Source organism: Schistocerca cancellata, chromosome 1 (genome assembly GCF_023864275.1).
Source record: "Schistocerca cancellata isolate TAMUIC-IGC-003103 chromosome 1, iqSchCanc2.1, whole genome shotgun sequence".
Lineage (NCBI taxonomy): Eukaryota > Metazoa > Arthropoda > Insecta > Orthoptera > Acrididae > Schistocerca > Schistocerca cancellata.
Window position 1 is genome coordinate 903,777,888 of NC_064626.1, and position 27,557 is coordinate 903,805,444.

General features: G+C 40.8%; 1 protein-coding gene across 1 annotated transcript in view; it reads left to right on the plus strand.

The window, feature by feature from the left end:
* The window catches only part of LOC126113047 (sodium-dependent serotonin transporter-like), a 519,069-nt gene that overhangs the window by 481,618 nt on the left and 9,894 nt on the right, over positions 1-27,557 (plus strand). The window contains exon 11 of the mRNA XM_049915015.1: positions 10,395-10,562. Coding sequence (XP_049770972.1) covers positions 10,395-10,562 — 168 coding nt within the window. The remainder of the gene's footprint in view (positions 1-10,394; positions 10,563-27,557) is intronic.

Below are 27,557 nucleotides of genomic sequence, written 5' to 3' on the forward strand. Positions count from 1 at the left end.
CTTTTATGGTCAGTCACCCCTTCCACAATGCGATTTTCTTTTTAAATGCATCCCCACCAAATTAGAAATCATCTTTCAGCGTCTTACAGTCAAGTCCACTTGCAGTGAGAGGTCTGGAATAGATTCTGAACGTTCTTATTTCCCTTCCTGCTTTTCTTTTTGCTTCAGAAACTCAACAATAGAGGGTCTTAAGTGAAAAAACAGTTGCAGGTATGCACCTGGATTTAGCCTACGTTCTTTGCAGTAATATATAACGTCTCCATACTCTTCGTTCAATTCTGTTAAAGCTCTTGCAACTGATCATGTAATAATGCTTGGAACTTCAGAAAATTTACTATTCATACCACTAATTTCATCAGTGCTCCGTGCCTGCTAATTTAAGAGAAAGTGCTTCTTGATTTACAGAACAATCAGTCCCACAACTTTGTCGATCATTGTAATTTTTCGCTCTTTCTCCAAAAACTAAATCTTAGACTTTTTGCATGGTGTTGTAGTGCCATCCATAGCAAATCTATAATACCCGTCTATTATGTGACTGCATGATAGTCATTGAGAATTTTCTTCCTTTTCTTCTGTGATTCCCATTCATTTTCAATGGTTGGGATGACAGATCGATAGACTGCCTCTTTTTGTGCAACCAACCACTGGACTAATGAAGTCCTTTATGCTACGAATAAATAGAGAATGATAAACAGCGCTGATAACACGATTCTGCGGAACTGAAGAAAGTCGTGCCGACCGCAAAATACCACACCTAATGTTGGAAGAAAGAGCGTCGCATCGCACTGCTAATGAAATGTCGCGCTGCATCAGGTAGTTCCGAGAACATGTGTCGAGACAGGCCGAGCCTCGGACTGCACGCATAAAGCACATCGTGAATGCGTTAAGTTTTACACGCCTGGTCTACATGATCAGCGGAAGGGAAGAATGCAACGAAAGACTCACAGGGCCACATCACGTATTTTCATTGGTTTATTTTGTAACCCTTGCAATAGCGAAACCCTTACCTGTATTTCCAAATATATCTCTAGCAGTTGCCAGTGCAGTGTTTTCGTTAACACACTTAAGCTCCATGACTGCTTTTATAACAACAATAGTCAGTCGTCCTGCAACAGTATCAGAGCAATGACAAGTGCATGTCTCACAATAATTAAATGGAAGATGGACATTTCGTATATTGGCTATATTGACAAAAGAAGTCTCAAGAACGCTTAACTAGTAAAGTTTAAACCGGTTATGTGAGTCCAAAAATAATGGGATATTAACTGTATTTTCGTTGCTCTTTGTGATAAAATGCTGACAACGTGATAATATTTTGTTGCAACTATATTGGAAGTACCAAAGAGTTTGAACTACATATCACTGCATACTGATGCAATACACCACATCTATAACTTTTTGCTTAACTATTGCTTAACCATCATAGTTCATCAGAACATCATTGTTCCTGTAACACAGTATGTACCAAACGTTTTGTACTTTCTTGAGGCTCTGTAATAATTTAAGAGCGCCATCAATATTGTCACATTATTAACTGTGGAAGATTATCGCTGACTGTAATATCACCTACTATCCCATGGTGGAACATATTATACCTTATTTTGTTAATTTTTGGGCTTTGTAACTGCAATACGCACCCAGTACTTGCATAATTCTCAACAGTTCTTTTGTACGTAGCTGCTGCTGTATTATAACAAGCTTATACCTACAAGACCTAAACCTAATTAACAATTACAATAATACATAGCTTAATTTGATTGTAGTATCACTCACTGTCTGTACCTTTCGATCTGTATATATGTTTTTACAGTTCCATAAGACTATGTCTTCTAAATGAATGAAAATAGAAACTTGAGATAAGCTGTAATTAACTCTTCGCACTATAAGGTTTTTATTTCCCAAAGAACAATCCGATTTACATGTCTTTTACTTGCATGAATATAGTCCTTCGAAGCACTTTTTTACGGTTACGATTAGAATCAAACTTTCGAGTAATCTTTCACAAATTTTCAGTTATCACGACGAGAAGTACGACAAAAATCCAGACGTTGGCTTAAAAAAAGCCTGGGTTGGCACGCAAAAAAGTGTTATTTCAGCAGGATAATGCACCATCCCACACATCAGCGAAAACGACGACGAAAATGCATTAATCGGGCTTTGAACCGATTCTCATCCACCCTATTCACCTGACTTAGTCCCAAGTGATGTCTACAGTTCCCTAACTGGAATCTTTGGCTTTCTGGGAAGAAGTGATAATTGCAGTCAACGAGATTTTGCAGAGTTTGACTGAACCTATTTTTCCGATGGAATGAAAATACTGGAGGATCGCTGGACCAAGTGTATATCCCTCAAAGGAGACTATGTCGAGAAGTAAGGTGAGCTGTATACGAAACAAATTATTTTTCTTCCATTTTTACCAGACTTATCAGACCACCCTGGTATATGCTCGTTACGGCCGGCGGTGCAGTGCAGTACCCTCGACAAAAATCCCACACCGCAGATGTAGTTGAGCTACACATGTTGAAACTCAAAACACAAAATGCCTTTTGTTCGAAGCAAAGTGTGAGGTAGCCGCGCCAGGTAGACCACTACCAGCAACCACATGAGCCGGCAGTAAACAGCTGTCTCAAAGTGAATTTAGTTTTGAAATGGCAATATAAAATGCTCCCCTAGTTATTAATTTCATTCATGCAGATAATATAGTCTTGCGAAATTCTATGAACCTTCTCGAAGCACCTGGTGTTTTGCCGTTAGTACTCCTCGGTATGGAGTCTGTAGTGCGCCATTGACCATACAACCATTTTCATCATTTAGTAGCATTTCATAATTAGTTCACCTGAAGAGACATACTGCGAAACACGTCGAGAAAATAGAACAATAATAGACTCCAGTTACATAAATTCTTTTGTGATTCAACATTTCTTTGAAGGCGATTGTTGCCAGCTGATGAGTATTTCATAAAATGCGTGTCATGGTGATGTCTATATATCCTTTATTGTCACTACCGGTTACAATTAACAGCCATAACTACAGTGTCTGTATAAAGGAAAGAAACATACAGCAAACATAAGCAATCAGCTGTGCATAAAGTTGCATAATCAAATATTTATAAAAGCCCTTATGTAATTAAAGCACCACGTCACGCCATATCAACATGGCGATGTTATAGAAACGGCCCCAGCAGAACTGCCAAAAATCAACGTAACAAACATCAATCCATACTCAAGAGTTGGTGTGTCAGATGTGAAAGCACGGTTATAACTAGTCATAAGCTGACAGTAAACAGATCAAAGAGAAATCCACTGTAGATGTGTGTTATAAAAAGCAAAACATAGTAAAGGTATAGATACTGATGGTTCATACACTGAGAGCTGAAAATTACTAAAATATATTTCAAAACATCGGCTGTAGACACAGAAATTTGATAAATATATAAATATGAAAGCACAACTCAATTGTACGGGAGTATAACGAAGCAAGAAAAACGGTAACCTCTCACAGCCAATAGTGTAAAAAGGTAAAAAGTGTAATAACATAAACAGACATTTAAAAACAGACAGTGAAAATACAGAAAGTGTGAGTAGTAGCACTGCATTCTGATATCGTAACTATATTATTAAATGTAAAAAGAAAAGTTGAGTGCTATTGTTTGCTGGGAGTCCCGAACGGCACGTTCAGCCACCTAACTGAAAAGATTTTTCTCTCTTTCTCACAGTGGCGCCTTACCTACGCGAAGTGTGGGAATTGTTCGTTTTAAATACATGTGATAAGCAAGCACTTGTAGTCCAGGGGGAGCCGGCACGGTAGTTCACCGAGTTCGGTCAGATGGTTAGTTGCCCTCTGTAATAAAAAGCTGAGTGAACGGATCAACGATGAACTTGAACAGGTGTCAAGGGACGTCTACCCCGGAAAAATGCAATGAACATTAACGAACTAAATGAGATCAGAAAAAATGGGTAGCGTCTGTGATGAGTAATCAAAACATCCTCGGTCCCGGGTTCGAAATCCACCACAGATTAAATTTTGATTAATAATCAGCATTGGCAGCCGAAGACTTCCGGCATAAGAAGTCACCCTCATTCTACCAACGGCCTTGTCAAAGAGGGTGGAGGAGTGGATAGCGGTTCCGGGCACGCTCTTGGACTTGCGGTGGGAAACTGCCACTAAAGGCGGAAGAATCAGCAATGATCAACGGCATGAGGATGCAGAAGGCAATGGAAACCACTGCATTAAAGACACACAATGTGTATCCACAGGACATGTGGCCTGTAACTGAAAAAGTGACATGATGATCTCTCCATTGGCAAAAGATTCCGGAATAGTTCCCCATTCGGACCTCGAGGAGGGGATTGCCAAGCGGGAGGTGACCGTGAGAAAGAAATAAAAACGTTATTCGAGTCGGGGCGTGGTATGTTAGAAGCTTGAACGTGGTAGGGAAGCTAGAATATCTGAAAAGGGAAATCCAAAGGCACATTCTAGATACAGTAGGGGTCGGTGAAGTGAAATTGAAAGAAGACAAGAATATCTGGTCAGATGAGTATAGAGTAACATCAACAGCAGCAGAAAATTGTATAACGAGAGTAGGATTCGTTATGAATACAAAATTAGGACACGGAGTGTGTTATTGTGAACTGTTCAGTGATAAGGTTGTACTTATCAGAATCGACAGCAAATAAACACCGACAATGATAATTCAGGTATACATGCCGACATCGCAAGCTGAAGACGAAGAGATACGAATGTGTGTGAAATCTTATGGGACTTAACTGCTAAGGTCATCAGTCCCTAAGCTTACACACTACTTAACCAAAATTATCCCAAGGACAAACACACACACCGATTCCCGAGGGAGGACTCGAACCTCCGCCGGGACCAGCCGCACAGTCCACGACTGCAGAGACGAAGAGAAAGAGAAAGTATAAGAGGATATTGAAAGGGTAACACAGTACGTAAAGGGAGATGAAAACCTAAAACCCATGGGGGACTGGAATGCAGTTGCAGGGGAGGAAGTGGAAGAAAATGTTACCAGAGAATATAGGCTTGGACAAGGAATGAGAGAGGAGAAAAACTAACTGAGTTCTGTAATAAATTTGAGCTAGTAATAGCGAATACTCTGTTCAAGAATCACAAGAGAAGGTGGTATACCTGGAAAAGGCCGAGCGATACGGGAAGATTTCAATTAGATTACATCATGGTCAGACAGAGATTCTGAAATCAGATATTAGATTGTAAGGCGTACCCATGAGCAAATATGGCTGCAGATCAAAAAGTAGTAGTGATGAGCAGTAGGTTGAAGTTTAAGCGGCTAGTGAGAAAGAATCACTAAGCTAGGAAGTGGGATACAGGAGTACTAAGGAATGAAAAGATACGCTTGAAGTTCTATGAAGCTGTAGATACAGCGATAAGGAATAGCTCCGTAGGCAGAACAGTTGAAGAGGAATGGACATCTCTGAAGAGGGCAGTCACAGAAGTTGGAAAGTAAAACATAGGTACAAAGAAGGTAGCTCCGCAGAAACCATGGATAACAGAAGTAACACTTCAGTTAATCGATGAAAGAAGGAAGTACAAAAATGTTCAACGGTATTGAGGAATACAGAAACACGTCAGAAGGTAGCTCCGCAGAAACCATGGATAACAGAAGAAATACTTCAGTTGATCGATGAAAGAAGGAAGTACAAAAATGTTCAAGGGTATTGAGGAATACAGAAACACGTCAGTCTATAATGAAATAAATAGGAAGTGCAGGGAAGCTAAAGCGAAATGACTGCATGAAAAATGTGAAGAAATCTAAAAAGAAATGATTGTTGGAAGGACTGACTCAGCATACGGGAAAGCCAAAATAACCTTCGGTGACATTAAAAGCAAGGTGGTAAAATTAAGAGTGCAAAGGGAATTTCACTGTTCAATGCAGAGGGGGAAGAATTGTCTGGTGTAATAGAAGAAGAAACAGGAATCGATTTAGAAGAAGTAGCGGACCCAGTATTAGCATCAGAATGTAAAAGAGCGTTGGAGGAGTTGAGATCAAATAAAACAGAATTTGTAAAATCTGCAACAAAACGACTATTCACGTCGATGTGTAGAATGTATGAGTCTGGCGACATACCATCTGACTTTCGGAAAATTATCCACACAATTCCGAAGACTGCAAGAGCTGACAAGTTCGAGAATTATCGCGCAATCAGCTTAACAGCTCAGACATCCAAGCTTCTTAGAAGAATAATATACAGAAGAATGGAAAAGAAAATTGAGGATGTGTTAGATGACGATCAGTTTGGCTTTAGGAAGGGTAAAGGCACCACAGAGGAAATTCTTACGTTGCGGTTGATAATGGAAGCAAGACCAAAGAAAAATCAAGACACGTTCGTAGGATTTGTCGACCTGGGAAAAGCGTTCGACAGTGTTAAATGGTGCAAGATGTTTGAAATTCTGAGAAAAACAGGGGTAGGCCTAGGCTATAGGGACAGATGGGTAATATACAATATGTACAAGAGCCAAGAGGATATAATAAGAGTGGATGACCAAGAGCGGAGTGCTCGGATTTAAAAAAGTGTAAGAAAGGGATGTTGCCTTTCACCCGTACTGTTCAATCTGTACATCGAAGAAGGAATGATGGAAGTAAAAGAAAGGTTCAGTAGTGGAGTTAAGGTGCTAGATGAAATGAAATCAATGATACGATTCGCTGATGACATTGCTGTCCTGACTGAAAGTGAAGGAGAATTACATGATCTGCTGAAAGGAATGTACAGAATATGGACTGAAAATTTTGAGAAGTAACAGAAATGAGAACAGCGAGAAACTTAACATCAGGATTGATGGTCACAAAGCGAATAAAGTTAAGGAAATCTACTACCTAAGCAGCAAAATAACCAATGACGGACGGAACAAGCAGGGCATCAAAAGCAGACTAGCAATGGCAAAAAGATCATTCGTGGGCAACAAAAGTCTACTAGTATCTAACATAGGCCTTAATTTGAGGAAGAAATTTCTGAGAATGTACGTTAGAGCACAGCACACGTAGTGAAACATGGACTGTGGGAAAACCGGAACAGAAGAGAATCGAAGCATGTGAGATGTGGTGCTACAGGTTGAAAATTAAGTGGACTGATAAGGTAAGGAATGAGGAGGTTTTGCGCAGAATCGGAGATGAAAAGAATATGTGGAAAACATCGACAAGGGAAAGGGACAGGATGATACGATACCTGTTAAGACATGAGGGATGACTTCTATGGTACTAGAGGCAAAAACTGTAGAGGAAGACAGAGACTGGAATACATCCAAAAGTAATTGAAAGCGTAGGTTTCAAGTGCTACTCTGAGATGAAGGAGAGGAATTCGTGACGGTCTGTATCAAACCAGCCAGAAGACGAATGACTCAAAAACAAAATAAGTATGGAGGTCTATAAGGTGTATGTAGAGTGTGGTTTTATGTTTGTATTTCATGGTGACAAAGAAGGGGGAAGTATGAAACCCGGTGCCGGCACATAGCCTACTCCTGTTGAACAGGACCAAGGGGGCCACGGAGCGCAAAGTCCTCATCCGACTGGTGGATCTCCGTCAACAGTGTCACATCACATGCTCTCACTTCATGAGACGATGTGGAGAGGTTTGCATTTTCATCCAGGATATTGGTGGAAGCGTAACGATCACGGACTTTACACAAACACTCCTCCTCCATTTTGCCTTGATAGAAAAGGGAAAACTGCGAACAGCGCGTGATATAATCAGACGGTAATCCATCCCAGTACCAGCCATTCCCTACTTTGCTTAACTTCGGTGATCTGATGGGAACCGAAGTATTCAACGACGCAAGTACTTTGGCGCGTTTGTTGGTGAGTAATCATATTACAGCTTGCAATAGGGGGTTTTGTAATCAATATATAATAATATAAAATGTAAATACTTTAGACGTTGTTGAGATATTTATTGGTAACTTAAAATGGTTTCTGGGTTTGCTTGTGGCAGTTGGTACAGCGTGCGCAGGAGCTTAACGGCTTTTTCTTTTTCTTTTTTTTTTCACGTAAACGCTCATCCGTAGACATGTGAACTCCACAGCAAATTGTGTTCTGTTTGCTTTCTCTCACAGAGCTAAAGTTCGTTACGCCACTTGATTTTTCTCTGTCGGGGTTTATCGAGAATCAAGTGTACCACACAGTAGTTCGTGATCTACCAGATCTGCTTCATTTTCATTCGTGCAACTAACGCAACTGTTATTCCTGCAAATTCCGCAGAACACTTGGAGGGAAGTGGAATACAGACCTGTCACGCAAGTAATGGAGCGTATATCGTGGGGTATTAGGTGTGTAAAAAACATATTGAGTTACCACACTTGTAGATACATACCGTCAATAAATATCTCTATTACGTCTCAAGTTATTACATTTTATATTATTATGTGTTTAACGCGGAAATCCTGTACATAGAACCAGCTTTTGACTACAGTTATGGAAAAGGTACAATCAGTGTAAAAGAGAAACATCATTCATTAGCTTAGTGTCCGCTGCTCTGTTCGCGTAGACTGTATGGCCTGCAGAGATTTTTTTTATTTAATCGAATTTTTATGTTGTTCACGAATTTCAACACCTTCTAAGCTTTTCACGCTAATTAAGGTCATATAAGCATGGTCTATCCGTATTTACTTCTGACCAAAAAGTGATTCTGCTGGCTGGACTCCAAAATTTTTTTAATCATGCCTTTTTCGTTTTCGCGGAGATATTTCCATAACAACTTTCATCCTCTTATAAATATTTATTTACATCTAACCAAGAAGTGAAATACCAGTTTTGATAAATTTAGCTTTAAATTTTTATTAATGTAAAATTTTTATTAATGTAAAAATTTTCATCCCCTTTTGCACTGCCTTAAGGGTTGAATTTCGGAATCACTGAAACAACTGTCCTTTTTTGTTCTTTTTTTATTTCTAACCGAGAAGTCGAGCACCAATTGTCATAGATGTAGCCTTAAAAATCCTTCAGTAGTCCTTTAGTAATTATATATTTTCAAAAACAATTCACTATTTGGATTTCCAAAAATTCTGAATCAGGTATTTTTTATTTTTTGACTGAGAAACCAAATAACAGTTTTCGAAGTTCTAGCTTCAAAATTTCCTGAATAACGACATACTTTCAAAAAGCCTTTCATCCCCTATTTTCACCGCTTGGGAGCAGAATTTCGGACAGTATCAGATCCGCACCATCTACAAACTTAGTTTCTATTCTTAGCAGCTGTGGCTGGGCGATGATGAGGCAATGTATCGCACTGACCTCATTTCATCCCCTTAGGGGTTGAAATTCCAAAAACATTGATGTGTGTATGTTTTATTTCTGACAGAGAAGGTAAATTTAAATTTTCATAGATTTTGCTTTAAAAATGCTTTCATAATAAAATATTTTCAAGAAAAATCTCATCCTCCATCCCCTATTTCACCCCCTTATGGGCACAATTTCCAAAAACACTGAAACATTTTTTATTTGTAACCGATAAGTCAAATAGCAGAGTTCATACACGTAGCTTTAAAATACTTTAGTAGTTCTTTAATAATGATATGTCTTCAAAAATAACTTTCACCCACTATTTCACTCCAACAGGGTTAAATATCCAAAAATGCTGAAACACATATTCTTTACTTCTGATCGAGAAACCAAACACCCGTTTTCGTAGGGCTAGCCTTAAAACTGCCTTAATAACATCATTTTTTTTTAAGAAACACTTCATCCGCTATTTCTGCCCTCTTAGCGTTAGAATTCCGAAAAATCCTTCCTTAAACGACGCCTACAGTATAAGACCCATACTGTCTCCAAATTTCAAGTTTTATCCTTAGCAGTTTTTGCTGGGCGCTGATGAGTCAATAAATCAATCAGTCAGTCAGGACATTGCCTTTTATAAATAAAGATGTATCCTGGAATATAGATGACAGGTAAGGTGAGCAGGCGAACTTTTCTGATGAAATAAAAAGTAAAAAGAAAAGAATGTGAAGCTAAAATATAGAAATATCGGTGTCGAGGCGTCATATAAAATGTCAGATGTCTAATAACTAGCATTGCAGTGTGTTGGAGCAAAAGATATAGATGATAATGTGAGAAACAGAATTATCGACCGAGTCATGTCACAAGTGGTTCCAGCCGGCCGCTATGGACGAGCGGTTCTAGGTGCTTCAGTCTGGAACCGCGTGACCGCTACGGTCGCAGGTTCGAATCCTGCCTCGGGCTTGGATGTGTGTGATGTCCTTAGGTTAGTTAGGTTTAAGTAGTTCTAAGTTCTGGGAGACTGTTGACCTCTGATGTTAATTCCCATAGTGCCCAGAGCCATTTGAACCATTTTGCACAAGTGGTTCCAAGCAGCGTAGAGGTAAATATATGATGGAACTGTAACGTAACTGAAGCTGACGCATGCCTGCAGGTGATCTTCATCTTCTCGCTGATGGGGTACGAGGAGATGCTGCCTGGCGAGTACGTGTACCCCGCGTGGAGCATCAGCGTCGGCTGGGTGCTGACCGCCTCCTCCCTCGTCTGCATCCCCCTGTACATCATCTACACGCTCATCACCACTCCCGGGACCTGCCTGCAGGTAACCGTCACTCTGATCCGTCAATTCTACCATCGGAAACCCGTGTCTCCTAACCAGTCTCTAAGGAATCGGCTCATCAAGTAGAGTATGGTGTCGAACAATTGTGGGGCAGCACAAAGATCCTGACTGGAAGTCGTAAAACGGCGTAATTTTCTAATACATCTAATTTGATCGCTATAAAGTTCCTTATTGATTCGATTCAGAACAAATATCTAACCATGGCAATGTCGATTTTCCACATCCTACTAGGTTAATACCGGGCTGGTCCGCACGTCCCGCCTCAGTTACACGACTCGCAGACATTTGAAACACATTCACACTATTCCACGATTTACACTAGACGCAGACAGCTGGGGTACACTAATTCCATCCCGGTGGGTATACGGTAGCGGCAGGAAATGGTATCCGGCCACCCCTTAAAATTAACCATGCCAAATCCGTACTTAACTGTGCCGACCCTGCGCCCAGTGAGGGATACAGGCTGTATCAAATTAAAGAAAGAAAGAATCTAACCGTGCCAATGTGCGCCACATAAGACTATCATAATCCTATACAGCCGCAGACAGCTGGGGTACACTAATTCCGTCCCAGGGCGTATAGGGTAGCGGCAGGAAGGGTATCCGGCCACCCCTTAAAATTAACCAAGCCAAATCCGTACTTAACTGTTCTGACGCTGCGCCCAATGAGGGATACAGGCTGTAGCAAAGGAAAGAAAGAAAGAATCTAACCGTGCCAATGTGCGTCACATAAGACAGTCATAATCCTATTCAGCTGCAGACAGCTGGGGTACACTAATTCCGTCCAGGGGGGTATAGGGTAGCGGCAGGAAGGGTATCCGGCCACCCCTTAAAATTAACCATGCCAAATCCGTACTTAACTGTGCCGACCCTGCGCCCAATGAGGGATACAGGCTGTAGCAAAGGAAAGAAAGAAAGAATCTAACCGTGCCAATGTGCGTCACATAAGAGTGTCATAATCCTATTCAGCCACAGACAGCTGGGGTACACTAATTCCGTCCCAGGGGGTATAGGGTAGCGGCAGGAAGGGTATCCGGCCACCCCTTAAAATTAACCATGCCAAATCCGTACTTAACTGTGCCGACCCTGCGCCCAATGAGGGATACAGGCTGTAGCAAAGGAAAGAAAGAAAGAATCTAACCGTGCCAATGTGCATCACATAAGACTGTCATAATCCTATTCAGCTGCAGACAGCTGGGGTACACTAATTCCGTCCCAGGGCGTATAGGGTAGCGGCAGGAAGGGTATCCGGCCGCCCCTTAAAATTAACCAAGCCAAATCCGTACTTAACTGTACCGATGCTGCACCCAATGAGGGATACAGGCTGTAGCAAAGGAAAGAAAGAAAGAATCTAACCGTGCCAATGTGCGTCACATAAGAGTGTCATAATCCTATTCAGCCACAGACAGCTGGGGTACACTAATTCCGTCCCAGGGGGTATAGGGTAGCGGCAGGAAGGGTATCCGGCCACCCCTTAAAATTAACCATGCCAAATCCGTACTTAACTGTGCCGACCCTGCGCCCAATGAGGGATACAGGCTGTAGCAAAGGAAAGAAAGAAAGAATCTAACCGTGCCAATGTGCATCACATAAGACTGTCATAATCCTATTCAGCTGCAGACAGCTGGGGTACACTAATTCCGTCCCAGGGCGTATAGGGTAGCGGCAGGAAGGGTATCCGGCCGCCCCTTAAAATTAACCAAGCCAAATCCGTACTTAACTGTACCGATGCTGCACCCAATGAGGGATACAGGCTGTAGCAAAGGAAAGAAAGAAAGAATCTAACCGTGCCAATGTGCGTCACATAAGACTGTCATAATCCTATTCAGCCGCAGACAGCTGGGGTACACTAATTCCGTCCTGGGGGGTATAGGGTAGCGGCAGGAAGGGTATCCGGCCACCCCTTAAAATTAACCATGCCAAATCCGTACTTAACTGTGCCAACCCTGCGCCCAATGAGGGATACAGGCTGTAGCAAAGGAAAGAAAGAAAGATTCTAACCGTGCCAATGTGCGTCACATAAGACTGTCATAATCCTGTTCAGCCGCAGACAGCTGGGGTACACTAATTCCGTCCTGGGGGGTATAGGGTAGCGGCAGGAAGGGTATCCGGCCACCCCTTAAAATTAACCATGCCAAATCCGTACTTAACTGTGCCCAATGAGGGATACAGGCTGTAGCAAAGGAAAGAAAGAAAGAATCTAACCATGCCAATGTGCGTCACATAAGACTGTCATACTCCTATTCAGCCATGAATATTGCATCACACGAGTAATTTCTGCAGATTGTTCTCATGGAGTCAAATGTCTGCCGTAATATCAAGTAGTAGCTACAGCCATAATCATCATGAGGCATGGATTTCCACATATTCTGCTATCATACTGCCGCACAAAAGGATTTCTTCACACTTGTTGCTAAACATACCTAACCCTGATGTCATCGTGGGCGTTTCTTCCACGCTGCGATTGAATGTGAGTTGTCTGTTGAAACTGTTGGCTCCGGTACAGTGTGCTGTTACAAGCGAGAAGATCTCTACCATAACCTGCAGGAACACGATTCTGAATACATGTGACCTATTTTATTTGGAATAGGTACCACATATACCGTGCGCTTTCTTTCACAGAAGATATTCTCGCTATCCTCCAGTCTGTACCGAACTTCATTCTTTGCTTGGATGCGCACTCCTCGCGTCACTGCTATCAGTTACGCAAGTATTGTCTTGTTATTACTACCAGTAGTATACACATCACACACGGTGGTGTCAGATTTGTGAGTCCTTGTTATTCATCAGTTAATTGCAGGACTTCCTGTATTACCCTAATTTTCCTGTAATACGTCAGGTTAAGTGGTGTGATTTTAAGTGCAAACGCTCTCCGTGCTGTTAGGAATATCGAACTAGTATTCGGATATATTTTCATGATCTATAATCGTCTCGACATTCCTGACATTCAATGCAACAGTGGCAACTGCTGTAGACGATAGATCAGTAGATCTCGCTCCACAAATCCAAAAACGTGGTGATCATTTACAAGTTATTTCTAAGACTATAAATAGCCACTAATGTGACCGTCATATGCTTTATGTGAGTATGTAAAAATATCTTCTAACAAATTTAACGATATCTATATAGTTCATATTTCACGTTAAACTGACTGTGTTACAGTATTTGCCGGATATGTAAGTTCTCACATCTCGAGGAAGGTAAGAGTATACAGTTAAGTGGAAATCCGTAGTAGCAAGTTCTCGTTATACTTTCTCGCGTGTCTCAATCGTAAAGAGGGTGTTCCATGTATACCTCTCTCTACGATCACGTAATTCACTACCGTGCCTCAACGATCAGAATGAAAGTGAAATGATCGTATGGCATTCGGCGCCACATTGGGCAACTTGCGGCCGATGATGAGGATGAAATGATGATAAGGGCAACACAACACATTCCCTGTCGGGAATCGAACCTGTGCCCAGTACATGGGAGGCAAGCACGTAACCACTCAGCTAAGCAGGCGGACAACGATCGCAATAATGTGACGGTACTAAGGCAATGTTTGCTGCATTTTTCACATGCGAATTTCAGATCTTGTGGAACTATCGTGGTGTCACAAAGTCGTTTGGCTTTTCTAATCAAGTTTCGCCGTGCCATGGCCATGGTCTCACATACTGAGTCCATTAACAACCCAGTTCGAGGGCACTGTTTAGCGTCTGAGGAATCTCTGCAAACTTACGTAAATTATGAACAGTAAATAAAAAGATTCTTCAAAGCTTTATAAATGCCGAGTCCTGCAGATTTCATTAGAAGTTCTCCGAAATAGCTATAAAACAAGTGAGATTATAATATGCAACGCTGAACAGCTTGATATCAAGTCGCCTCACAACGAGGACCGATACTTACATTCAATAGATTAATGTTATATAAGATGCCTGAAATATGATACAGGTTGTTTGTACATACATAGCCCCACAGCTAACGTAACGGAAAATTTTGAGTCCCTGATGTAGTTGCTGTCTTTCATACAACACTCCCTACATGTTAGGTATTGATGCTAATAACTAGCAACGCTGTTACTATGACGTTGCGTAAACAGTACGAAACGATAACGAGACGTCTGCTAGTGCAACGCATCTGTGCTACGTCTCATGCGGGAAAAAACCCACGCAAGATATCCGTGACGAAAAAACACAATCCTCGCCTTTTCTGCTGTTATAATCTAAAGCCGCGAACAGGTAAACGTAATCGGATTTCACACGGAAAAGGGTCTCGTTCCTCTTCAGATCTCGCAAATAAAAGACAAAGTACCGCTTATCCACGTCCTTTTTGAAATGAGAAGCTTAAGGGTATTGTTCTTTCATTGTTATTTGTTTCTCTGAGCGCAAAACAGCAGCTTACATGAATTGTGTAATTGTTGTAAGTGAGGAGAAGGCTTCTGTTTGGAATACTAAGGACAAATACTGTAAATTCATAAAATTGTTTCCGTGCAGTATTCAAATGTGGTCTCAAATGCTCTTGGTTAATGTGCAGGTGTGAGTAACAACATAAATTGAAACTGTGTCAGGGTTACTCGTGAATTGTACGTTCAACGTATTAAGTTGCGATTGCTTGCAACTTTTTAAAGCTATGAAAATTGTTGTAATAGCACATCATTAAATCATTTTCTATGAAGAATGTTGCTCTTTGTATTCCGTTTGCAGCGTAGGTGCAGGGTACCGTGACTCCGATGCAGGTATACAAGCACCGACATGTAGGCTTCGGATTAGTGTGGCATTCGTATCGTTCCAATACCTTTTCAGTAAATGCGGAAACGTGAACTATCGTGAAGTTATTACTAAGTGCGTCCAAACAGACAAACGTTTTGCTGTTCATTTCTTGGCTGCCGAAGGGCAAACACCGGTAGAGATCCTTCGGAGAATGAAGAAAGTATACTGGGCGGCATGTCTGCCGAAAACAACAGGTGTAGAAATCTGCAACAAAGGGTACTGATGCATCGTGCTAACTAACGCATGTCCCCCTATCGCAAATGCCGTAATTCAGGAGTTACACCAACTCAAGTGGCGGTCACTCCAGCAACCGCCCTATAGCCTTGATCTCTCCCCATGCTTTCCGTCCCTTGGGAAAGACCTTACAGGGTCGACGATTTCTGTCGGAAGAGGATGCGCAGCAAAAAGTTAACGATTTCTTCACGCTGCAGGGCACGGTGTTTTACCAAACAGCTACCTTCAGCTTTGTGCGTCAGTGGGATGTTTGTCTCAATGTTCACGACTATTTGGCTGATTGTCACACCGGTTCTGACAATACAGCCTCCGAACGGAAGCTTTTGATAGCCCCTTATACATTCTGGGAAATTAGAATTTTGTTTCCGTAAGTTTGCCTACTGAATATTTCTGTTCCTACTACGGCAACTATTAATGAGAGACTTAACTGTGTATGAACTCTTTTTCCATTGCAATACGAACTTTTTTTATTAGTTTCCGACTCATGGGGAGTGAGCCGTCCGTAACTGTATCTTCAAGAAGGTGAAAACGTGGTGCGGTGTCAATAAATAATAGTTTGGATACGACTGGCACCACGCCATCCGAGAGCACGTTCTCATCTTCAAATGTCCTTAGACTGAATTATATTCTCATGTCCATCACGATCATTATACGAGGTGTGAGCTCCCCAGGCACGAATGGCCTCTTGTACTCATTGTGGCATGGACGCAAACAGCCTGCGAATGTCATCTTGCGGAATTTCTTGCCATCCCTGAAACACATGCTATGACATTTCATGTAGGGTACTGGCTGGAGGCTAATGCGAAACTATACGTCTTACCATCGCACTCCATGCATGCATCTACATCTACATGGTTAGTCTGCAATTCACACTTAAGTGCCTGGCAGAGGGTTCGTCGAACCATTTTCATACTACTTCTCTACTGTTCCACTCTCGAATGGCGCCTGGGAAAAAGGAACACATAAATCTTTCCATTCGAGCTCTGATTTCTTTATTTAATTATGATGATCATTTCTCCCTACGTAGGTGGGTGTCAACAAAATATTTTCGCATTCGGAAGAGAAAGTTGGTGATTGAAATTTCGTAAATAGATCCCGCCGCAAAGAAAACCGCCTTTGTTCCAGTGACTGCCACCCCAACTCGCGTATCAATCAGTGACACTCTCACCCCTACTGCGCGATAACACGAAACGAGCTGCCCTTTTTTGCACTTTTTCGATGTTCTCCGTCAATCCCACCTGGTAAGGATCCCACACTCCAGCAGAGGACGGACAAGTGTAATGTCGGCTGTCTCTTTAGTGGGTCTGTCGCATCTTCTAAGTGTTCTGCAAACAAAGCGCAGTCTTTGTTTCGCCTTCCCCACAATATTATCTATGTGGTCTTTCCAATTTAAGTTGCTCGTAATTCTTAGGTATTTAGTCGAATTGATAGCCCTTACATTTGTGCGATTTATCGTATACCCAAAATTTATCGGATTTCTTTTAGTACCCATGTGGATGACCTCGCACTTTCCTTTGTTTAGTACCAATTGCTACTTTTCGCACCATACATAAATTCTCTCTAGATCATTTTGTAATTGGAATTGATCGTTTGATGACTTTACTAGACGGTAAATTACAGCGTCATCTGCAAACAATCTAAGGGGGCTGCTCAGATTATCACCTAGATCATTTATGTGAATCAGGGACAGCAGAAGGCCTATGACACTACCTTGCGGAACGCCAGATATCACATCTGTTCTACTCAATGATTTACCGTCTATCATTTCCTCTCTGAGAGGAAATTACGAACCCAGTCACATAACTGAGACGATACTCCATATGCACGCAATTTGATTAATAGTCGCTCGTAACGAACGGTATCAAAAGCCTTCTGGAAATCTAGGAATATGGAATCGATCTGAGATCCCCTGTCGACAGCACTCATTACTTCATGGGAATAAAGAGCTAGCTGTGTTGTACAAGAACGATATTTTCGGAATCCGTGTTGGTTACGTATCAATAAGTCATTTTCTTCAAGGTGATTCGTAATGTTCGAGTACAGTATATGCTCCAAAACCCTACTGACAATTGAGTTCAGTGATATGGATCTTTAATTCAGTCGGTTACTCCTATTTCCTTTCTTGAATATTGATGTGACTTGTGCTACATTCCAGTCTTTAGGAACAGAACTTTCGTCAAGTGAGCGGTTGTATATGATTGCTAAGAAAGGCGCTATTGTGTCTGCATACACTGAAAGGAACCTGATGGGTATACCACCTGGACCGGAAGACTTGTCTTTCTTAAGTGATTTGCGTTGTTTCGCAGCACCTAAGATATCTACTTTTTGTCACTCATGCTAACAGCTGTTCTGGTTTCGAATTCTGGAATATTTACTCCGTCTTCTTTCGTGAAGGAATTACGGAAAACTGTATTTAGTAACTCCGCTTTAGTGGCACTATCATCGGTAACATTTCCATCGCTATCGTGCAGTGACGATATTGCCTGTTTTTTGACATTGGTGTATTTTATATACGACCAGATTCTCTTTGGGTTTTCTACCATATTTTGAGACAATGTTTCATTGTCGAAACTATTAAAAGCATTTCGCATTGACGTCCGCACTAAATTTCGAGCTTCCTTCAAACTTAGCCAGTCTTGGGAATTTTGCGTTCTTCTGAATTTGGCACGTATTTTTCGTTGCCTCTGCAACAGTGTTCTGACGTGTTTTGTGTACCATGCTGTATGGATAACAAATTAGGGGACCGGGCAGACGAGTCAAGGATCCGTACATTGTTAAATTCGTCTGTGGTTTGAACGGCAGTATGAGGTCTTGGATTATCTTGCTGGAAAATTCAATTTGGTACCGTGTTAATGTGGCGTATGACAACAAGGTTTACTACACATGTCACATACTGACGGTAATTCAGCCTTCATTCATCATTTATAAGCTCAATCCTGTTGTCATAGCTAGTATCTCCTCACACCATTATTCTAGAAGATGGAGAGGTATGGGTGTCGTCAATCGCTGCTCCCTGTAACTTATTACAAGGTTGTTTACGGACACTTTGGCGTCGATCTGACCGTCAGAAACAGAAGTCAGAGTCATCGCTCAACACCACAGAAAGCCACACAATATGCCTCTTAATTATGTCCCTACACCGTGCAAATGCCTGTAGTCTGTGGTGTGGTAAACGACGCCTGCCAACTCGGGACCTTCCAGTAATCTGTCCCGATGCTTTGTGGTGACACAGTGCCTGTAAGGGTCACCAAGATCTCAGTTGTTGTCATTCGTGTACTAATCAGAAAGCGTCGAACAATCCTCCGATGTCCCGATGATGTTGACCTCCTGGAAGGACCCGTGTCTGCTCTGTTCGACACACAGTTGTCCTGAGTCTGTTTCATCACCACACGTTCTTTACCCGTTACACTGCAGTCAGTGAGATCTATCTATATGGGACTCATATGATCCTGACGCTAATGATTCGATCCTTCTCAATTTCTCAGTTCTCGACGGATGACGATGATTTGCGCGTGCACGTTCTGTGGGCACGTTCTGTAGCGATCACCAGCTGTAACGTTCCAGTAGCGTTAGACACATCCAGAAGCCCCCATGCATTGTCGAAAAGGCTGCTTTCTGGTATTAAATTATATGCTCCTGAGGAAGTTAAATAAATATGTATAACAAGCAAAGAAATACTAGGGTTCCAGTCGTTCATGGGTTGACACACTCCATTCCCCTCATCAGACAATAGCTAAAATGTAGTTACATGGTAGTTATAACGATAGTAAATGGTGAATGACTTGGGTCAGAACATGTACCTGTTTTTAAGCGGTAAAAGACAGCCTTTTGTATAACTGCCACATAACATTATGTCTACCACTGTCCTAGATGAAGCAAGCATGAGGTATATTTCATACAATGCGATCATTAAACTCGAGAACTTATTGTATTCTCACATAAAACAATGGGCCATTTTTCAAGTTCATTCTCTCAGTTACGACCAATGGCCAACGTTTTAGCGATTTCGGTGGCCAACTGAGGAACTGCATGTACTGAACGTAGAAGAACTGTTGAATGTTTCGAGGTATATGGTTGAGAGATTGAGAGTCATATGCTGCTCACACTGTCCTCTGTGAAACGTTGAAGAAGTAGTAGGTCGTCAGTACAGTGTCCTACGCTGTGATAGGGTTTTGCTTAAACAACATGTGCAGAGCATTGTCTTGTCCAAACGTTTCCCCAAGAAATAACAGTAGTACGGTTTACTGTTTGTAGTATTACCGGTTAGTAGCACTGAAAATTGCAGATGACATACGTTGGTAAACTCGCACAGAGTTAAGATCAGTAATATATATATATATATATATATATATATATATATATATATATCAGCAAATATTTATTCAATGACGAGCATCCACCTTCACTATGATCTCAGAAGGTTGCTTTCGATCTAAATGACAAGATGGTACAAACCATATACGAGAAAAACGCAATTAAATTCTACCTGAAGGTGGGAAACTTTCATTTTAAAATTTGGTTGGTGACGTGTCTCAGTTTCCATTCCATTAAGTGTTCAAAGCTTTGGTTAAACAGCAATTCTAGGCTGATAATCACAGTTAGAGTGGGTATAGACTAAAATTTATGATAATTTGTGGTTTTGGATCTCGCTGTTCTATAATTCTAACCAAAAGTTTTAATGTCTGTAGATATGCCACAGGGTAAATCAGAATGCATATTTTACATCTGTAGGCATTCAGAACATATATGATTATAATTATAAACTTTTAAGCATATTTGATGCCAGTAAGTATTCAAAAATTTCTGATGGATTTCCGTAAAATAATGAGCCGAACTGCTAAGAAACATTGTTTATTGTTAGCGCAAAGATTAATAGCCAGTAACACGACTTACGTTTTACTGAAGAAGCTGCAAAAATGCTAGCATCTAACACAAATACAGAAAAGATCAATAATATATCGTGCTTCCTTTGCGAAAAGCGCATTACAACAGTTAGTATACTTGGGTCAATCCTTTAACAACGGAGAATTGAAAGGCTCGCTGGAATATCATTGCACCGTCCAAGAGATGCTCTCCAAATCATCTTTACCAAAGAGGCAGCACAGGCATCGCTTTTGCTGCTCCAACCCAGTATGATTTTGGCCATATGGAGCAAGCGTAGACGAGAGCACGTGGGCTCGTTCATTGACGCACCCTGAGTTTGCACATGCAAATGCACTCTATTGTGACTTGCTGACGTCATCAGCCACTGTCAACAAGTCCACTGTTCATATAAGGAAGCATGCAGAGCAGCATCAACTGTCAGTTAACATTACTTCTGATGTGTAGGCTACGTTCCAAGCTGACACTTTGAGAATAAGGAGAATCTCTTATCTGCACATGCCAGTGGAATATGGTCTATGATTGTAGCTAATTTTTTTTTATTTCTATTCGTATCGTTGTGTTCACTTTAAACTGAGAGCTATATAACTCTTCACTCTAATCAAAACTTTATTTTTTTTACTAGAAGTACTTGCAATGATCATGACATTCGTTTTTTTTGTTCGATATGAATAAAAATCTTAGTTCATAATGTTTACTTCAAATAAATGATTAATATATTGCAAGACACTTGAAAATAGCTTTCAGATACATGTTATAATAACTGGTCTGTCCTGTCTTTCTCGTCCTCTTGCATAAATAAATAAAATACATCAGCTGCCACTATACACAATTCCCACTATAAAATATGGTATTCTTAAGAGAAAAATTAAATAATACTTAGAGTCCCAAGGCACGGACATCTATGTTCAAATGTGTGAAATCTTATGGGACTTAACTGCTAAGGTCATCAGTCCCTAAGCTTACACACTACTAAACCTAAATTATCCTAAGGACAAACACACAAACCCATGCCCGAGGGAGGACTCGAACCTCTGCCGGGACCAGCCGCACACACATCTGTCTTTCGATTACACTTCAGTTTAGTAAAAATAAGAAACAGCCATTAATGACCACAACATAGATAGAAAATTGTAAAAAAGTTGTTTATGGCAACAAACACATAAATAATTAATTCTTTATGCATGGCAGTAGATGTATGTCCATGGCTGTTGTTACATTACACCACACACATTTTCAGTTAATTCTCTTAGTACCGTAGTGTACTTGCTGTTAGTGCCTGTTTGTACATTAACACTACTTTCACGCTCAGATATTTGCCTTAGTGTTCACGTATCTCATTTTTACAAATTATAATTACTGAAGATATCATTGAACCTTATTAGTACTTTAGAGACTTCACTTTTCTTCCTATTTAGCTTAAATGCTTTCTTTTATTCTTTATTTCTTAATCAATATATCTGCTTTGATTTCCATGTGTGCATACTATACTAGATGTAGTGATATTAAGATATACAAAGATGAGCTTCAATTAGCAGAAGCATTCATGTAATATATCAAAATTTTGTAGGCTAAAGATGGAAGTAGTAGAGTCCCAAACTTTATATTAAGTTCTAAACTGTATTTGTTTTATAATTATTTCAAATAGTTCCTAATGAATCATGAAAGAAGTTAGTCAGTCAACTATTGTGAGAAATATTCCTTTGTCTTTCCAAAACATCTACTGGTTGAGACTTCAGAAACACCATCACCAAAGGTTTTGCAGAATACAACAGCCACAGCCAAAACCATCACCTCAAGACTACGAACTCTCTGCTTAATTTAACTGAAATACCGTATATTTGTAGCAGGTGTTTCATTCTGCAAGTAAAAATGTCAACCAAAACCCAGGAAAAACATTCTTCAAGCTCTTAAATGTAAATTTACAACACCTGTAACAGCTAAGGCGTAGGAGAACAATTAAATATCGCCATTTAATGTCCAGTACCTCAAGATCTCCATACATTTTGTACAGTATATGGAAACTTACAGCAAAAATTTCATTAGGTTTTGCACATCATTATTGAAACAAATATCATTTTCACCTTTATAGTGTGCTTTTGTTATGGAAACTTATCTTTAATACTTCCAGCTCTCTATACTGTATGGCATATAAACACCAAGTGTCTGCCAAGTCAGTCTTTCAGAATTTCTGTGATGCTCTCTTGTTGGTCAAACAAATCTGTGACTATCTGTGTTACACTTCCCATTAGCCATGCACAGTATGGATTCTAGACATGAGCAATAACCAAGGTAGGGTTGGGCGAGTGTCTGGTAATCATTCTCCTTTGTAGACTGATGTCATTTTGTCGGTACCGTACTATTCAACCAAAATTAGCCAACTGCTTTACCTAGAACTAAGCCTTTGAGATCTTCCATTTCATACCCTTATAGCCTAAAATCATTTCTCCTCGAGAACTCATTCTACTCCATGAACAAATTTTTAACTGAAAACTGGTATTCTGCTAAAATAAATAAATACCTATGTAAACTCCTTTTTAAGTGTAATTATGTGAGTAGGACTAATAGATAATATGGTCATTATATTGGTTGGGTAGAGAGAGATATGCAAGAGTTATAGATAAGCCGCACCAAAACTTGCCTGCCCATAAACGTGCGCAGCTGCAGATGCGTACTAAAACAATAAATAAATGTTAATCTCGTAGTTTTAGTGTGCGGCTTGGTAATTTGCCTTTACTCCCAAACGACGTGCGACAATGTCAGCGTGGCTGCGGCAGCTATTCTTTGTTCGAGTTGACTTCCTCTCCGATGAGCTGAATCTTAAAATGCAAGTCCTTGTCGCATCGGAAGAAGGAAATTAGGACGTAGCTCGATAGTAAACTGAAAAACTTGCGACTCCCACATATTAGAACTTTTAACGTAATCCTGAGACAACTCGATTACATACGTTTTTCACGCACCAGATCAGAGCACCGACAGACAGCGGAATCGGTGAAAAAAAAAAAAAAAGACAAATGACGTACGCAAAATAATTGCTATTTTTGTTCTCTAATTTTCTGTCAGCGGAGACACAATCCATATCCTTACGATACTTTTGCCGTGCAGAGACGGCGTGAGTATTTATTTATATGTATAGGCCATTTAAAGAACCTATGCATCATTAACCCAGATAGTCCTGAATTATTTGTTTTTCAAAAATTGATTAATATCTTATCTACATTCATTCACAAGGTTGTAAGGAAGAAAGTAAAAACAATTTTGAGTATTTATTTTTATTTAGTATTTCCAAAAATGGGCGTCCTTCCAGAAGGACGTCAGGACAATAAGGGAACATGTTTTTAAAGTATATGACATTGCACAATTAACTTGTTTTGGTTTTTATACTTTCAAATAAACAAATAAATTTGAATTATGGGCTAAAACAGCTAATAAATACAAAAAAACAAAGAAAATAACCTATACACATATTTTATGCACTAGTATGATAAGACAAAAAGCAACAAACATGAAGTGGTTCGTCACATCTTACACACATAGTAGTAGTTTTTTTGTGGCAACTTCGACATTTCAGCTGCTTCTTCTTTTTTGTTATCTCATCCGTTGGTAATTCAGCAACATAATGTTCTCTTCCATCAAATCTAGAATCTTGTTTTGCCCTCTTACTAAGACATCCTCTGCTGGTAGTGACTCTTTTGTTACTTTCAAGAATTGCAGTGACAATTCGACGACGAAATGTCAGATGACCTATGGGTTATTCGTTGTGCTTGTAAAGGTCCCAGGTATTTTGCTCTGCAATGTCTATAAAATGTGCAGTGATCGGGAAATACCACTTTTTCCCTCTTACAGAGCATCTATATAGGAACTGATTTTGGTCAGTTCGATCTATGCCTCCCAAGTTAGGTTGAAGCACGCTAATCCTTTTCTTTTGTTCCCTGAAAAATCTTGCTACAGAGCGTAGTGGTTGCGGTCTGTCAAAGTCGGTGGCTACAGTAACAACATTGTTGTCATTCCAACGTACAATGGTAATTACGGATGCTGAGTCAGAACAAATTTCATATGATCCTCTATTTTCTTTTATCATTTTATCTACAAATGATAGAGTACAATTCTTAACTCTGTTTCCTCTTATTGTTCCTGTTGCTTCCACACCCCTCTCTTCTAGGTCATGTAGCGCAGTAGCATTGAGCTGACTTGCTGGTAATTTATCTACACTTGGATTTTCTTCAGCACCCGAATCTTCATCTGTTACGTCATCAGTTGAATTTAGAGGAGGGTGTAATGTTACATTCACACCAGTATTAGGTATTTCCTCATCTTTTGATTCTAACATGTCCAAATGTTCCATAAGTGTACATCGTTTTCTGTGAATACAAAATGACAACACATTACCCTGACGTCCTTCTGGAAGGACGGTTGAAAACATAATTGAATTACAACTGATGAAAACTTTCAATCGTAATATGAACCCATAAATAATATGGGTTAATTCTTTAAGATATTATAAGACAAGTTTCAGAATTATTGACGCAATATGAAAGAAAATATATATACCCATCGATGACAAGGTCAGTCAGTTCGTCCATGGTAAAATCGGCCCTATTTTCAAGACACAGTTTCTCACTCACTATAAACGACAGCGTCAAACTGACTGTCGCAGCGCGCAACTGACTCTGCCTACTTCATATAACAATGCGTCACAGTCCGTTGCAACAATGCGTTATTCGCAAAAGTAAATAATTTCAACAGTGAGTTACGTCGTCCTTCCAGAAGGACGTCAGGGTTATCTGGGTTAATGGTATCACTAATCGTGTATACATATCCTGCAAACTGACAGATTCCACATCACTTTGATGAAAAAATTCTGCAAATGATCTATGGAACGCGCAGCTAACTAACTCATTACAATTACTACCATAGTCGACATCTTGGAATATTTCTTCGTCTCTCGCCTCTCTCCAAGTAAGTGGGCAGGTCAGGTCCTTCAATTGATTTCACAGCATCGCGTGTCGACTTGTCCGGACTTAGAGTATTACATATTTGCTGTTCGGAACAGTATAGACTGCCTCACCCTGAAGCAGTCTCCCTGTTAGATTCATGTATAATGGCAGGTCATTGGCCCTCCAAAAACGCTTTGCAGATAAAATATGACTTTTTTACTCTTCATCAAATCGTTGCCACTTGCGCTAATATGATCAATACCATTACCATCAGTAATAACAGCGGTAGTCGCACTACCACTATGCTTTTCATGACAGTTACTGTTGTGACCTAGTCTCCATTATTTATTATTATGTGTTTATTGTCTCTATTATCATCCTGAGCCATCTGAAATTTGTTGATAGCTACGCCCGTCCTCCATCCTCCTGCAATCTTTCCATAAAGAGTTAGTTTCAGTGTTTTATTTCCTCTTGGAATACAGCAAAGACCTTACTTGGTCTATCCAATCGTTTGAATATATACAAAGACAACACAACGAGTCGCAGACATGCACAATGAAACGACTGCCGTACAGTTGCTCTTTGACGAAAGGCACATAGTGATGCAGACACAACTCATGCACAAATGACCTCTGTTTCTGTCCGCTGAGGCCAGGTTGCGAGCAACTGCACCTGATGGGAGAAGCAAATCGTATGTGGCGGAGGTAAAAGAAGGAGGTGGGTTGAGGAGGTGGGAGGACAGCCAGGCAGGGGTGTGGGAAGGTGTAGTACTGCTTGTGGGACTATTTACAGACATGGTGTAGACAGCCTAGGGCTGCTAGGTGCAGTACTGCTTGTGGGTCTATTTACAGGCATGGTGGAGACAGCCTAGGGCTGCTAGGTGCAATCGAGAGGTTGTCTACAGCTCTCTACAGCTGGACCACCCAGTTGCTGAATATGCTGCCCAACACAATATGCTTCACTTCAGTGACCGCTTCACAGCCCCTGCCATCCGGGTCCTTCCTACCAACATCAGCTTTTCTGACTTATTACATTCCTGTAGCCCTCCCCCCAACACCCTGCCCTCAACCTTAGCTAGTCCTGCCCTTCACTCAACTATCCTCTTCCCTGCTCCCACTCCACCACTACACAGCCTTCTGTTCTACCAATGAACACAGTAGTCTTTTTCCCCTCTTCTACTTGTCTTTTCTTCTACTCGCCTTCCACCCCTTAACCCTCACTCCCCCCCCCCCACTCGCCCCCCCCCCCCCCATTGGCACCTGGTAGCCCTAGTGTATGCTCCCATAAGTAGCACTACTCCTTCCCCCACCCCCACTTTGCTATCCCTGTCCTCCCCCGCCCTAGCCTCCTCCCTACCCCGACCAACCAAGAATTGCATCTCCCATCAGATGCAGTCACTCGCACTATGGCTGCAGTGGCCAGAGATAGTGGTCATGTGTATGTGAGTTGCATTTGTGTTTTCAACATTTGAAGAAGGTCTTTTGGCTGAAAGGTCAAATGTATAGTGATCTTTGTCGTGACTGTCTGCCATTCAACATTACGTGATGAGTAGCAATGTATTCTTTTCATAATATATTCAGATGACTGGGTGGACTGAGGAAGGTCTTTGTTACAGTCTGAAAGGAAATAATAGATTGAAACAAGGTCTTTATGGAAAGATTGGAGGGGAATGGGGGAGGGAGGTATCTAGTAACAGATTTCAGTTGACTGAGGAATTGTTTTTATCATCAGCCTTCCGACTGGTGTGATGTGGCTTGATGCAATCTCCTCTCCTGTGCCCACTTCTTATCTCAGAGTAGAACTTGCATCCACTTGTACCCAACTCCACAATTATTTTTTTCGACATATTCCAACCTCAGCTTTCCCCTGCAGCTTTTAGCCACTACATTTACCTCAAGTAACATGAAGTTGACCCTTGATGTCTTAATACATTTCCTGTCTTCCTCGCCCTTATTCTTCTCAGTTTCTTTTTCCGCATGGTCCTCTTTTCGCTGATCGTGTGGAGAACCTTCTCATTTCTTACGTTGCATACGCTACCAAACAACGTTATGCTCCAAACATACATTCTCAGATATATCTTCCTCAGATTAAGGCCAATGTTTCAAACCAGCAGACTTCTTTTGACCAGAAATGACCTATTTTCCTGTGCTAGTCTGCTTTTAAGTCTAACTTAAT